Genomic DNA, 14959 nt, shown 5'->3' with positions numbered 1-14959 from the left:
CTGGTTTTCAGCAGAAAAGCGTGGAGCTTTTGGATGCTTTTGGTTTTTTATCTTTGAATCGAGGAGCTGGTGCATGGCATTTTCCCACCATCCCTTGGCTCCCTGCTCGGGGTGAGCTGGAGAATTGTGGTTTGTCACCTGCCCTGTGTAGGTGAATGGTTGGCCAAGGGATTTGCGTACCCAACCAGGCAGGCACAGCACGCAGAGTCCCAGTTTGGTGTGTCAGAGGCTGCTAAAATGTCTGAGGAAGCTGCGGGTGCTGGGGAGCCCTCCCAGAGGCCCTGTGACATTGGCTCGGCAGGAACTTGGGAGAGCCAGGCCCTGAGCCCTGCGGTCACCAAGCTGCAACGAGGATGTTGCGTGGCTCCTCGGGACAGGTCAGTTCTGTCAAGGAGCAGCATGGATCCGTGCTATTGGCTTGCAAGGGTGCTGGGAGAAGCCAGCCTGCCAACTTTCTGGGCAGCAGAGCCACCCCAGGGTGCTTATCCTTTCCTTTGCCCTTGAACCTGCAAGTCCTCAGCCTTCCAGGGCAGGAGCCATTTCCTGGAGGGCACGAGCAGCCCATGGGGGCCTGTGTCCAATACAGGATGTCTGGGTTTTCTGGAGCAGGGTGGTTTGGGAGGGTTCCCCGCTTCGCTGCATGCATGGCAGAAGGCGAGGCGAGCAGTGTCCCCAGCAAGCAGTGCTCAGCCTTGGGAGTATTATTTTCCAGCTGCAGCCCAGTCCCTGGAGACCTGGCCTTGCTGGCTGCAGAGCTGTAGCTGTGGGCTTTCCTTGGCTACCCTGGAAAGCAGGACAAGGGATTTCAGCTCAACCGTGCAGAGTGGAGGACTGGCCTGAGATGCTGTGCGCTGGGAGCTGCTTCCTCTTGGGTGAGCCTGCGTGGTGGTGACCTCTCGCTGTCACCCCCGGGAAGGGAGGGCCCATGCTCTGGTCCTTCCCCCCCAGCCTGGTAGTGCTGAGCCGCGGTCCCCTCTGGCAGGTTGACTTTTCCCTGCTGTGCTGGTGGGGCTCCCTGGCTGTGTTTGCATTTTGAGCTGAGTGTCTTTAGTTGCTTTTCTCTCCATGCATGTGCTTTGGGAAAGTGGTGAACAATAAAAATCCGCCGTCGAGAGCTGTAGCGGAGGTCAGCCAGCTTCTGTGCCCCAGGCTGCTCTGTTGTCACCACACAGTCACTCTTTGTGTACAGGGTCTGTCAGCTTGGAGGTCACGTTTTTGCTCTTAAAACCATCCCCAGGCACTGGTGTGGGGTTCTCTGTGAGTGATGTACCGGGGAGGTATGGCAGCAAGCCTCCTTCGCATTTAAGGCAGTGGTCACTGCCTGTTTCGGTGCATCTTGTAAGCAGCCTCCTGGCAAATTTTAAATCAAGGACAAAAGAGGGTAAATGGTTACTGAAAATCATGAATTTCTCTGAGCTCCTTTCTGAAAATGATCGTTGCAGGTTGTCGGTGTCCCTGCAGGCTTCTTAAAATGCAAAACAAAACACCCAACCCAACTTCCTGACTGTCACTAGCGCTTTCAAGAGACGCCTCATTTTGCTGAGTGGTAACGAAATTGCTCTTTGCTGTCCACCAGCTTCTGGGCTCTGCCCGTATCCTTTCGCTGGAGCCGCGACGCCAGACACTGCCGCTCTGCCTCCTGTGCGCCGGCGGCAGAAGGGCAGCGGGGAGGGGGTGCGGAGGGGTCCAGCCTGAGCCCAGCTGGTGGAGCAGTGGGGAAGGTGTCTGGAGCCCAGCCCCTCCTGCCCTCGGCTGCTCGCTTGGCAGATGCTATTAACACAGTCCACAGCATGTAGAGCGCGGGCTGGACTCGGAAGGATGCTTGTGAAGAGGTGGCAGGTGAGCTGGGGACTCCCAGGGATGCTGTGTGGGGATGGAGGGCGGGGCTGGAATCCCTGCTCCCTGGGCTGGCTTTGCCCAAGGAGAGATTGGGTCTGTTTTAGGAAAGAGCTGCCTGAAAAGAGAACTAAAACGTGAAGGGCAGAGGAATACGGAGTCCTGAACCGTGGTGTCTAGGGGTAGGAACGAAGGAGAGGACCAGGGAGGCTGCCCCGACAGCAGGTTGGGGACGGACACGGCAGTGTTCGCTCTTCTCTCCCCACCCATGTGCAACTGAGCTGTGGAACTGGCTGCTGCAGGACGCCAGGACAGAGAGAGGTGAGCGTGGTTTGATGTGCTTCTGTCTGGAGGAGAAGAGTCTACCCAGGAGACCGGAGGACATGACCCATTGCTTGATGCTGCTGAGCTACAGAGGTACCCGAGCTGGACCTGGCTGCTGCACCAGGTCATGCTGTTCAGGTTGTGCCAGTGTTTCTAGGGAAAAGGAGGGAAGGTGGAGATATCTCTGCAGGTTATTTACCCTGTCCTGAGGAAATGAAGGCTTGTGCAAGCTTACTGTTTATTTGCAAGTCTTCTCTCTGCTTTGAACTCACTGGATGGTGTCAGTTGTGGTAGCTGTCTCAAAGGTCTTGGCTTGCTACAGGCTCTGGCTTGTGGGGAGGAAGGTGCTGCTAGTTCTCCCTCTGCAGTGCAGCTCTGCCTTGCTATTAGACATCAGAGAATCCACGTGGGAGAGATCGACAGGAAACCGGGTGCTATCAGTTCCGCTGCCTGTGCAGCTACTCGCTCCTCATGTCAGCATCCTCCACGTGTGTGTGGCTGGAGGCGTTTGACGGGAGTGCTGTCAGTCTGGGGGTGTGAGTGGGTGGCGTGTGATCGCGGCAGAGGCGTCCTGCCTCCGCTGCCAGCGAACTCGGCTCCACTGGGGTGTGCAGAGCGGGGAGGGAGCTCCTCGCCCCCCTGTCTCCCCAGCGGAGAAGCGCTTCACCCTGCGGTAGCTGCTGATGTTGGGGTGTCCCATGTCCCCCGGTGCTTGTGTCGGGCCTTGGGTAGGGTGGGGACACTCCTGCTGCCATCCCCCCACCCCTCCCCGCAGCCTGGGAGCTTCTGGGTGCTTGGTGCTGCTTTCTTCCCACTTGTTTCCAGGCATTGGGGAGGGGAGAGAAGGATCTGGGGCCTCTTCCTCTCCCTGGATGTGGGAGAGAAGCCACGGAGAGCATGGAGGCGAGCTGTTGGCATGCTAGGTGTTGGGGAGAGGACGGGGCAGAGCGTACCTCCAGTGGGAGACGTGCTCACACCACTCGAATCACCCCGGCTAATCCTGTGACAGACCTGACCTATATATGGGGCAAGGGAGGCGGCACGTCTGCGGTAGCAGATGGTGTCTTAAAGAGCCTGGGCTCGGGGAGGCTTTGGTTCTGCTGGCCTCTGGCTCTGGTGAGGGAGAGGATGGGCTGCCTGTTGGCTGCACAGCAGCCGGGTTCAGCCTGAGCTGCTCCCGCAGGTAGAGAGCTTTCTAAGGCTGCTGCTTGGCATGGGGGGGTCCCGCTCACCTGGGGTGTCGCGGGTCTTGGTGGCTGGACTGGGGACCCCTTGTCATGGCCCAGAAGCACTGACAGGTGCTGCTGTCCGTGGCCAGCCTTGCTGTAGCATCAGAGAGGTGTCACTTGGGCTCCTCACATGGCTCTTCCAGGCAGGGCTCCCAGACCTGGGGCAGCGTGATGTTGGTGGCTGTGTGTGTCGCTGCGTTCCTGAGACGGCACGGGGCAGGCGTGGGCTGAGCTGCTTCCACACGCTCTAACCCTGCGGCTGGATGTGTGGTGCCCCATCCCTGCGGGAGCTGGCTGGGCAGGCTCGGCATGGCTGGACCTGGCTCTGTCACAGGAACAGTCCAGCCTGGCTGGGCTGGGAGCACGAGCAGTGCCTCACTGGCGAGCCATGCCCCATTGATGGCTTCTCCCATTGCCGTCCTGAGGACATCGATAGCTGCTGGCCGCAGGGGAGCCAGTGATGCTGGAGCGGGTCAGGAGGGAGTGTCTGCACAGATATCCACCATCTGTGGCCTCTGCCTGCTGCCGGTGCTCTTCTGCCCAGGATCAGGCCATGTCCCGGCAGCCTTGTAAAGGTGCCTCTGCCCGCAAATAGCGGCAAGGTCAAAGTGCAGAGTGCTGTTTTCCTCCTCTTCCCTCTAGTCCCCAGCTCTTGAAGCAAAGAGGCTGTAGTGGAGCAGACCTTGAGGGTGATCGTTCAGGTCTGGGCTGATGATTCAGTCCTTTGGCTGTTTCCTTCTGGGGTGCCTGTCTGAGCATGTGGGTCTGACCCCATCATAGTCTGCCCCATGCCCTGCTGTGCCGCCCTCCTGTCCCCTGTGTCCCCTGTCATGGGGACAGAAGCAGTTGCTGTCATGCTGTTGACAGTCATGGCAGAGGGAGCTTGCCCCAGGATGCTCCATGCCCCGGGGGATCCTCGAGGCTGGTGTGGGTCCTCCTGTGCACCTGGATTTGGGGTCAGGAGGTAAGAGCCGACGAACTGGCCTTGAGAGGGGCCTGGAGGGAGCTGGGCACGGGGCTGGGATGGGGCAAAACTGAATCCGACTGATCATCACAGTGATGAGCCTACTGAATCGTTAAATCGTTGCCACCGATCTGAGGTTTTCTTTAAAAGGGGTGATGTTACAAATTAATTAGCTCCCTTTTGGTTGTTAGCACTTTAAAGCCCAGCTGTCAGGGGAGGGCTGGTTTATAGGCATTACATCAGGGCTGCCGGCTGGCTCGCTCGCCTACCTGGGAATTTCTATGTGTGCGTTGTAAGCCGGGGAAGTTTGGCTTGGATGCAGCAGCTGGCTTTCCGCAAAGCCGCTGCGCTGTGCTCTCCTGAGCCGGGGGGTCTGACCGGCGCTGCCGGGGGCACGCAGGGAGCCAGCGGCCCGGCCTCTTGGCGTGCAGCTCCCGGTGCTCGCCGCCAGCTGAGCCACTCGCTCGGCTGACCTGCGGGTGTGCCTCCCGGGGACGTTCCGAGGAGTCCCCGCTCCTCGATTAATGGAGGGGAGAAGAGCAGGAGGCTTTGCTGAAGCCAGAGGGGCTTTTTCCGGTGCCTGGAAACTCGAACTGGGTAGAGATGCCCCGGGAGAGCTGCCTGTGCCTGGCAGGCTGCCGCTGCGGGCGAGGGCTCCGTGCCGAGCGGGAGCGGAACAGCTTCTCCATCCTCCCGGCCCAGCGCAGGAGGCCGCCGGGGAGCCGAGCTCCTGCCTTCACCTTCCCCGGGCTTTTCCGCCCAGCCGGCAGCGGGAGCACGGCGGCACGGCGCGGGCTGGCCGGGGGTGCCCAGGAGGCGCACGGTGCCGCCGGCCCCACGGGCTGACGGAGCCGCCCACCCCGTGGGCTGGGGCCCGACGGCGGCGGGCGAAGCCGCAGGTAAGGCGCCGCCTCGGCCTGGCGCCCGGCCCAGCGGGGTGAGGCGGCGCGGCCGGTACCGGGGCCGGGCCCCGCGGACGGGGGGCGGGGGGTCTCTCGCTCCGGCCGGGCCGCCCCCGGGCCCCGTTGCTAGGGGACCCCTCTCCGTGGAGGCCGTTGCTAGGACACCACCCCCCCCGCGGGAGCGGGGGGGGGGGGGGGAGCCCGGCGCTGCCCCGCGTGGCGGCCCGGCCGCGCGCCTTCAAGATGGCTGCGGAGCGTGACACGCCTGGTCACGTGGGTCGCGCGCGCACCGCGCTGCCCTCCCCCTCCCGCCAGCCGCGCGCGCGCCCCCGGGGCCTCCGAGTGTTGTGACTCGGTCCGGTGCGTCCCGCCGCCGGTTCTTAAAGGGGCAGGCACCCCCCGCGTCCTCCTCCGCCCCCCGTCCTCCCCCCGGCCCGGCGGCAGCTGCCCCGGCCCCCCGCGGCGGCCCCGCAGCCCCGCGCCGCGGAAAACAAAGAGGCACCGGAAACAGCGGCGGCGGGGAGGGGGCCGGCCCGGCGGGGGGCGGGAGGCGGGAGGGAGGGAGGGCCGGCGGCGGGCGGGCGGGGGGGCAGGCCCGGGCCCGGCGTCGGCGAACAAAGAGCGGCGGGAGGGGGCGGGGGCGCCGCAGCGGCACCGGAGCGGCGGCCCAGGCCATCGGTGCAGGTAGGTGCGGGCGGGGGGGCGGGAGCGGGGCGGGGGCGGGGGCCGCCCCCGGACCCCCGGCGGCACCTGCCCCGGGCGGCGGCGGCGGGGCCCGGCGGCCGCCTTTGTTATTGCTTTTGTTTGGCGCCGAGCACATGGCCCCGGAGCGGCCGCTCTTAAAGCCACAGCTCCGCGCCCGGCCCGGCACCGGCGGGGCTCTGCCGCTGCTGCTGCCGCCGCGGCGAGGGGCGCGGGCTGCCGGCCGGGCGGTGCATCCGCGGGGGGCGGCTGCAGGCTGGGCTGCGCTCCGGGGGTGCTGCTGGCTGGGGTGTGCTTTTGGGGTGCTGCTGGCTGGGGTGCCCCGTCGGGGTGCTGCACCCGTCGGGGTGCTCCGGGACGAGCCGCTCGCCTCGTCGTGTGCCGCCGTCCCGGAGACCCCAGGGGCTGGGCTCGGGTTTGGGGTCGGGGTCGGGGTCGGTGTCGGCGGGGCGGCCCTCCGAAGCGGCTGCCGGTGCGGCGGGGCCAGCGGTGACCCCGCTCCCGGGGGAGTTGGCGGCGCTCGCGTGGGAACGGCGGGGAAGGGGCAGCGGGGGGGAGGGGGGGGGGGGGGGCGAGGGAGCCCGGGGTGCCGGGACGGAGCCGGCGACGGGTGGTACCGGGGTGGCGGGACCCCCGGGGAGGCGATGGCGGGGCGGGCGGCTCCCCCGGCAGCCCCGGAGCCCGGCTCTGCCCGAGCAGATGGCACCGGGTGTGAGCGCTGGCGCGCTGCTAACTTTGTTCTCGGCGGGGCCCGGGAGCCGCCTCGGCCCCCGCCCCACCGGGGGGGCTGCGGGGCCCGGGGTCCCCCTCGTTCCGGGGCTGCGGTGGCCTCCGCGGGGTCACGGTGACCCTGCCCGGGGTGGCCGCTGGCTCCCAGCCACGGGTGCCGGGGAGGGATCCGGGTGCGCCCGCGTGGGACAGGAGGCTGGGTGCCTCGGGGGGTGCTGGTTGTGGCAGGGCCGGGGGCCATGCCAGCCCCGTGCCCCTCGGCCACCACCGTCCTGGCAAGTGGGGGACGTCCCGCCGGCGGGAGACGTGTCCTCGCGGTGCCGTCCCGGGGTGCTCGGAGCCCGGGCAGCTCCCCTTGTCCGGGGGGGGGTCCCACGAACAGGCGAGCCCCTGTGTGGCTTTAGTGTTCCTCCGTGGAGGTGCTCCCTGTCCCCAAGCCCATCGCTGCGGTGTCTGGTGTGGAAGGTGCCCGCCGGGTCACGCAGGGCCTTTGTACCACATGTGCTCTGAGAGTGAGGATGCGGAACTGGAAGCGGTAACACCTCGGGGAAGCTCCTGGGGAGCGGGGTTAAACCTGGGCCGCCGCTGCACCCTGGCCGCCAGCCCGCTGGCTGGGCACCTGGCACCCTGGGCAGAGGCTCAGGGGCAGAATAAAACACCCATGGGGCAAAACCCCCTCCTTGAGCATGGTCTCTTGCCCGGTGGCAGCCACAGACAAGCTCCCGGGGGGCTCAGCCTGTGGCTTTTGGGGTTCCCCCCCGCTTTCTCCCCCCAAAACAGAGAGAGAAATTTGCTTTCAGCTTCCAAAATGGTATGGTAGATGGGGGTGGGGTTAAGAAGAGACCCGTGTGTGGCACAGGGCTCATCCCGGTGACTTCCCGCCATGGTTGGTGATACCTGTCACCCAGGCGTGGCTTTACAGCTTCTCCCTGCTGGGGTGGGACACCGGCCCCCCCGCCTGCTCCCGGGGCCGAGCGGTGCTCCCTGGTCTCAGGGTGCCCTTCCTGGCCCCGGCGTGCCTCTGCCGTGGGCACGGAGGAGGAGGAGGTAGGGCTGAAGAAGGAGCTGCTTTGGGAGGGCACACCACCAGCCTGCAGGCCAGCTGGATTTAGGGGCATGGGGGTGCAGTGCCAAGGCCATGGCTACTCCCGCTTGCTGGCTGTGGCTGTGGAGGCCAAGGGAGGCTGGCGGGGAGGCCTGCTGGGCAGAGGGAGGGTGCCCGGCGGGGGCTCTCTGGGCAGGATTGGGCGCACATGGAGCCAGGGAAGTGCAGCCCCGCACGCAGGGGTCTCCTCTGTGTGGTTCCAAACTTCGCTGGGGCTGGGGGCTGAGCGGTGCGGCGGGAGGGGGGCTCTGGCACGGGGACACCCGCCAGGCTGGGTGCGGGAGGGGAGATGGGGCAGGGCCCGGGGCTGTGTTCCCACTGAGCCCCTGCCTGCGGGGGCAGATTGGGGAGCAGAGCTGCCTGCCCGGCTTCAGCTGCAGCCCATGCCTGTCCCCCCTTCCATGGGGATGTGCGGTTCTGCCCCGTACACAGCAGGGAGTTGATGTGCATAGACTGAGCCAGAGCAGAGCTGTGAGCCCCGCTGTCCCCTGCCAGCCCCCTGTGCCTGTCACTGGGGCGGCAGCGTCCGTCCAGAGTAGGATGTGTAGGAGCCCAGCAAGAGAGGGCAGCCCGTAGAGCAGCACTGGAGCCCGGCTTGGCCAAGGATGTGCTGGAAACCCCCCCACAGCACGGTTCAGGCTCCCCGTCGGCCGGCGAGCAGCCTGGGATGCTGCCGCAGCCACAAGGCCCTTCACCGCTTGCTTTTCTCTGTGCCAAAAACAAGTGCTTCTCTCTCATTCGGTGTCCGTGTCTTGCATGGGGGGGAGGCTCTGGCCACACAGTGGAGGGACAGTAACTGGGGGGAGGGGGGATGGGCTCTTCCTAGCCACCCCCCTACCCCCTGGGCTGCATCCAGCCCCAGGAGATGGGGTGGGCGCAGGTCTAGGTCCTGGAGCAGCACAAGCTCCAGTCATCAGTGTTGCCATCCCTGCAGGGAGGGAGCAGTGGGCTGAGCCGTGGGGGGACAGTGGCACGGGGGTGGCTCGGAGTCACTTGTGCGGTGCGGGTGGCAGGGCTGGGTGTGGGACGAGGGGCCTGGCTCCCGGCCTGGAGGGGGCACGGGCAGGAGTCAGGAGGGCTGCAACCCCCCCGGCACGTCTGCGGGTGCAGCGGCTGCCCCGGGCTCGCTCTGTGCCTCTCCTCCTCTTCCCCCTCCCAAAGCAGGTGGTGGGGGAGTGGGCTGGAGTGGTGCTGCCCAGCCCTGGGGCATAGGGAGGATTTGGGGCTCCTGCAGCCCTGGGGGTTGGGGTGCCGTGACCCGCTGTCCTTCTCGCAGGATCCGAGGTGCTGGTATCTCGCCCTGCCTGGAGCCTGAGGTCCCGCGTGCCCATCCGCCTCCCGACGTCACCAATGCGACCATGGGAACTGGCAGTGAATAGGCGGCCACCCTCTGCCCCTTTCAACCAGCACCGTTTCTCGGGGGGACCCTGCAGCAGCCCCGACCACCTCCGGCGAAGGTACGGGGTGCAGGGTGACGCTGAGCCTTGTCACCCGCGGTGTGTGGGGACGCGGGGCTGGTTCCGTGGTCCTCCTGGGGCAAGCCACTGGCTCCTGGGGGGCCTCGAGGGGAGATTGTGGCAGGGAAGCACGTCCACCTGGCCTGGCTGATGGGTCCCCGGGGAGCAGGGGTCTCTTTTGTGCTGAGGACACGGCGGGGGGCACGTGCAGGGTGAGCAGAGGAGCTGGTTCTGGAGCTTCCCCAGCCAGATGAGGAGCCGGGCCTGGCACTGAGCATCTCGCCCTGGGAGCCGGGCTGGCACTGACCCGCCTGCGGCCACCCTGCCCGGGGCTGTGGTGCCCCTGGCCCGGGGGTCAATCCTGCTCTGTTTCTCTCCCGCGGTGGCCCCGCAGCCCCCCTGCCAGGCGTCAGTGGGGACGACGCGACCGACCTCTGGCAACCCTGCTGGGCCAGGATGAGCCCCAGCTGCATCCTGCCTTCCCCCAGCAGCCGCACATCCCTGTAGATGAGCCCCGCGCCTACGCTCTCCCCAGCACGCCGCCACGAATGCTTCACCCGGCCGCTCACCCGCCCCACCAGAACCCATTCATGGTGGATCTGCATGACCAGGTAGGTGCTGCAGCCCCCAGCCCCGGTCCTGAGGGTGACCCCATGCTGGCCCCGGCCTGGTGCCTGGGGCGGTGGTCCCAAGACACATCCCTGGGTCCCTTCTGTCGGTCGTTTGCTGCTGGGAGCACCCGGCCCTGAGGCTGCCAGTACTCTTGTCCTCTGAGCACTTCAACCCTGGGGTCCCCCTGCCAGCTTGGGTGTGCCCAGGGTGGTCCCTGCTCCCAGGGGCTGGGGACAGTCCCCTCAGGGTTGTTCATGTCACAGCTGTCACCATCGTCCGTGGTGGCGGTGCTGGGTTGGAGGCTGTGCCGGCCTGTCTGCAGGGAGCAAAGAGGGGTCCAAAACCCCACTTGAACCCAGCCTGCATTCATCCCCGCCTCCTCCGGCCACACCAGTGGGATGGAGGTGCCAGGCGGTTGTGTCCCGGCACCGGGGGCTCAGCGCCCTGCTGCTGCCCTGCCAGGACGGGGGCAGCTCAGCCAGGGCTGTACCCTGACCGTGCCCTCGGCGCCTCGTCCTCAGGTGCACCAGGGACCCGTCCCTCTCTCCTACACGGTTACCACCGTCACGACGCAAGGCTTCCCCATCCACGCCGGCCAGCACATCCCTGGGTGCAGCACCCAGCAGCTCCCAGCATGCTCAGTGATGTTCAGTGGACAGCACTACCCGCTCTGCTGCCTCCCGCCCCCGGTGAGTCACGGCGGGGGACGGCCCGGGCCGCGGGTGCTTGGAGGCCGCATGGGTACCCAAGCGCACCAGAGTGCAAATTTCTGGGGGCACAGGGTCTGTTGGAGGCTCGGGGCAGGGGTGCAGCCATGCCCACGGTGAGTGTCTGACCCCCGTTTTTCTCTCTCTCCCCCGCAGCTGATCCAGGCATGCGCCATGCAACAGCTCCCCGTCTCCTACCAGACGTTCCCCCCCATCATCTCCAGCGACCATTACATCCTGCACCCCCCCCCACCGCCAGTGCCCCCGCACCAGCCGCCCCACATGGCCCCCCTGGGGCAGTTTGTACCTCTCCAAGCCCAGCACCCGCGCATGGTGAGTTGGGGTGGGGGTATGGGCTGGGGACATGATGCACCCCGTGGCCCAACGAAGGCCACCTTGGGGTCTTGTCCTTCTGCAGCCTCCGTGGGTCTGAGCTGGGGGCGATGGGTGGGATGCCCAGGGTGCCTCTGTCCTGCTAGTGTCGGGGGCGGGGGGTAATTTGGGACACCCCTCCCAGCCTAACTGTTTCCCCCACAGCCTCTGCAGAGGATAGACAATGACGTGGACCTGCGAGGGGAGCAGCACCCCATCGCAGGCTTCACGTACCCCCCGTCCCACCACGCTCCCACACTGTCCCCCTCCGTGCCGCTGCATTACCTCCCCCCCGACCCGCTGCACCAAGAACTGCCATTTGGCGTGGTGAGTCCCCAGCTTGTGGAGGGGTTGGGGGATGATGTGGGCTGGCACGGCTCTGAGCACCCCGTCTCTCCCCGCAGCCATACCCCCACATGATGCCCCGGCGGCTGAACACCCAGCGGTACCGGCTGCAGCAGGCGCTGCCCCCTCCGCCGCCCCCTCCGCCGCCCCCCCCGTACTACCCGAGCTTCCTGCCCTACTTCCTGTGAGTACCGGGGGGATACGGTGGGGCGTGGGGGGCAGAGGTGGCACCATGGATGGTGGGGCACAGCGGCGCGGTGTTGGCACAGGTGGCTCTGCCCCCCGGGGATGCCAGGGCAGAGGTTGGGGTTTGCAGCCCCACGCCGACTGCCCCGTCCTTCCCCCCCAGCTCTATGCTTCCCGTGTCGCCGACGGCCGTGGGGCCCACAATCAGCTTAGACCTGGACGTGGATGATGTGGAGATGGAGAATTATGAGGTGCGTTGGCTCTGCTTCCCCGTGGGGTGACGGGATGGGGGAGCCGGGGGTGGGTTGGGGATCGCTGCGCCAGGGTGGGGAGAGCCTGGAGGGGTGCTGTGCCGGGGCATGAGCCGAGCTGAGCCGGCCTCTGCATCTCCCTCCAGGCGCTGCTGAACCTGGCCGAGCGGCTGGGGGAGGCCAAGCCGCGGGGACTCACCAAAGCAGACATTGAGCACCTCCCATCCTACCGCTTCAACCCTGAGAGCCACCAGTCTGAGCAGACCCTGTGAGTGAGCCTGGGGTGCAGATGGGGGGCACGGGGGTGGCTGGTGGGGGGCCGGGGGCCATGGCTGCGTGGCGGGGCCATACTGATGGCTGCCTCCCCCAGGTGCGTCGTGTGCTTCAGCGACTTCGAGGCCCGGCAGCTTCTCCGCGTCCTGCCCTGCAACCACGAGTTCCACGCCAAGTGTGTCGACAAATGGTTAAAGGTACTGCCGGGTGCCTGCACCCGCTGCGGGGAGCGGGGTGGTTTCTTGGGGTGCTGTGGGCACAGGGCGCTGCCTTGCGGGTGGTCTCGGTGCCATGCAACACAGGATGCGCCGGGAGCAGGGGCCAAGCACCGTGCTGGGCTGGATCAGGCGCTCCCGGGATGTGGCGTGCTGCGGGGTGCTTCAGCCCTTGGTGGTGGGGTAGGGGGGCCCTGGGTGCAACTGGTGCCATGGGGTGCCCGCTCACTTGCCCCGGTATCTCCTTGCCCGTAGGCGAACCGCACATGCCCCATCTGCCGGGCGGACGCGTCGGAGGTGCAGCGGGAGGCGGACTGAGGCTGGCGGGCGCTGTGCCGCACAATTCGCTAGAGGACGAGGACGCCGGGCCAGGGGCGGGGGCCGCTGCCCGCTGCTAGGGCCTGGCCCTGCGCTTACCCCCCCTCCCCGAAGCCTCTCCTCGGATGTGGTGAGCATTGAGCAGTCCGGGCTCCCGGCCAGCCTTCCTCCTCCCCGCCGGGGCACGGACTCGGCCGGACGCCTGCCCGCTGCGCTCCCGGGGCCCCGAATCGTGTTATGCTGGAGGCGGGAGGCGCGCGGCCGTGCCCTCCGTGCTCCAAAGACGCTGTTGTTGCTCCATCACTTTCCAGGTCTTTGTACTCTACTAGGGAATTAGCGTTTTTTCCCTTTGTCACTTCCCCCCCATGGTAGTTTTTTTCTTCCCCCCCCCCGTTTCCTTCCCTTTTCTGTCGCGTTTTTGGTTCTGTGGCCATTTGAGCCAGAGGTGCGCAGACGACTCCTACCCTTGGCGTTGCTCGCGGAGGACGCGGGGAGGAGAGAGGAGGGAGCGCCGGGAGTTTGATGCCGGCGGCACCCCGAGCCGGAGCGCCGGGCCAGCCCTGGGGGCAGCCGGAGGAGGCGGCTGGCGGAGCACGGCCAAGGTGGGACACCAGCAACCCTGCGGCGCGGCCGGGGCAGGAAGGCCTTCATCCCCGCTCCCGCACGCAGCCCGGCGCAGCCCCTCTCCTGCCTCGGCTGCCCTGGGGAGCCCCAGAGGGTTATGGCTGCTTGGGGTCTTTCCCCCCCTGGGAGGACAGTGCCGGCGCGGCCCCGTCCCCTCTCCCCGTTCGTTCCCCCGTGTCCCGCCGGCACGGTGCCCGGGGCCGGGCCATGTGGCGTCCCGCGAGGCAGCCAGGCCCGGGGTGGGGGTCCCCACCCCGTGGCCATGGGCATGTGGTGTCCCCGGTGTGCTGCCTGGCCCCTGGCTCCCGCTGTTGTTTCTGTCCCGCCGCCGTAAATCGAAATAGCCCCACGCCCCCGTCCTGCTGGCTGGACGGCGCGGCGCGGTGCCCCCGGCCGGTGGGCAGCGGGGGGCCGGCCGAGCTGCGGTGGGTGCCCCCCGGCCCCCCCGCCCCGGAGCGGGGGGGTTTTTATCCATAACCTCGTGGTGTATTTTCAGTGCTACCCCTGGCCCTGCCCCGGCTGGTGTGGGGGGAGCTGTGAGCAGCCCCCCCGGCGCCGTGTCCCCCCCTGCCCGTGCGGGGCCGGGCGGGTGGGCGCCCTGTCGGTGCGGGGCCGGAGAGAAGCCGCCGCCACGCCGCCGCCCGGCTCTAGCAATCCCGCGTGGCCGTTGTTTTGCATGATTAATTAGCGAGGAGGGTGACGGGAGGCCGTGGCGGGGGGGTGAGGCCTGCCCTCCCCTCGCGACGCGTGTTGCTGACGCCTGGGAGCCTCCGAGCGGACGCCAGCCCTATGTAAATGTTCACAAATATGCATGCATGTCTGACCAGCTTGGAACGTGGTCTTGGCTACGTCTAGCCGGCTGTGGGGTGAGGGGGGTGGGGAGAGGGGTTTTTGTGCTCAGCTGATACTGCCATGCACTGTACTGCACATGTCCGCAACGCCACAGCAGGACCGTGAGACTTTCAGGGCCGTCCCCGCGGGGCCTGCGCCCCTCCGAGCGGGAGGCGGCGGCCGGGGGGGCGCCCGCGGCGGCGGCGTGTGCAAGGGGACGGGGTGGGGGGGGTGCCGCTCCCCGCGGGGCGGGGGGCGGGCGGCGGGGCTGGCCCCCGGCAGTGGCCGCGGCCGCCGTGCCGGGGCCGGCTGCGAGGCGAGGGGCCGCGCCCGGCAGGTGGCTGGGCGGGACGGTGCTCCCCGCGCTGCCGCGCCATAGGCCCGGAGGGGCGACGCCAATCACCGGGCTGGTGAGGTGGGCCCGCTCCCGGTTGGCAGAGGGCCGCGTGCGGCCTCCGCCAATCGGCGGGCCCCTCCGGCGCGCCGGTGGGCCGGCCCCGCTCTCTGCCCAGCCAGTCAGGCGCGGGGGGCAGCGGGCGGCGTGTCGCTATTGGCCGGCTCCCCCTTGCCTCCCTTTCCCAGCCTCTCCGCCGGCCGCCCGGCGTCGAGACGTCGAGGCCGAGGGCCTGGGCCCGGCGCCACCAGCCCCGCCGCGGCGCGGGCGCTGGCACCGCTGGGCTCGGTGCCCCTTGGGCAGGACCCCGGCCCCCTCCCCGTCCCTCGCTCAGTGACAGATAACCAAAGGAGTCCCCGTGCCGCGCGGCGGCCTCGCGCCCCCGGAGACACCCCCCCCACCCTCCTCCCCTCCCGCCCTCGCGGTGCCCAGGGAGCCAGGAAAGCCTTACGGTCCTTTGACGGCGACTCGAAAGCTCACAGCTCGTGTGCTGCAGAATTTATTCCAATGAGCAGCTAGAAGTAACATTTAAAAAAAAAATAACAAAAAGAAAAAATTACAAAAAAAAAATACTAAAAAACAA

At 67.3% G+C, this 14959-nt stretch overlaps 1 protein-coding gene across 1 annotated transcript; it reads left to right on the top strand.

Annotated features, from left to right (window-relative positions):
• Positions 1-5498: 5498 nt before the first annotated feature.
• Positions 5499-12527, top strand: RNF44 (ring finger protein 44). Its single transcript, XM_075715383.1, is given in 14 exon segments — positions 5499-5570; positions 5573-5658; positions 5700-5810; positions 5812-5939; positions 9068-9248; positions 9643-9859; positions 10382-10549; positions 10724-10900; positions 11105-11266; positions 11344-11468; positions 11634-11721; positions 11868-11989; positions 12092-12191; positions 12465-12527. Coding segments are annotated over 14 exon segments (1800 nt in total).
• Positions 12528-14959: the final 2432 nt, after the last annotated feature.

This window comes from Pelecanus crispus, chromosome 8, assembly GCF_030463565.1.
Source record: "Pelecanus crispus isolate bPelCri1 chromosome 8, bPelCri1.pri, whole genome shotgun sequence".
Lineage (NCBI taxonomy): Eukaryota > Metazoa > Chordata > Aves > Pelecaniformes > Pelecanidae > Pelecanus > Pelecanus crispus.
This window is presented reverse-complemented; position numbering and strand designations above follow the sequence as displayed.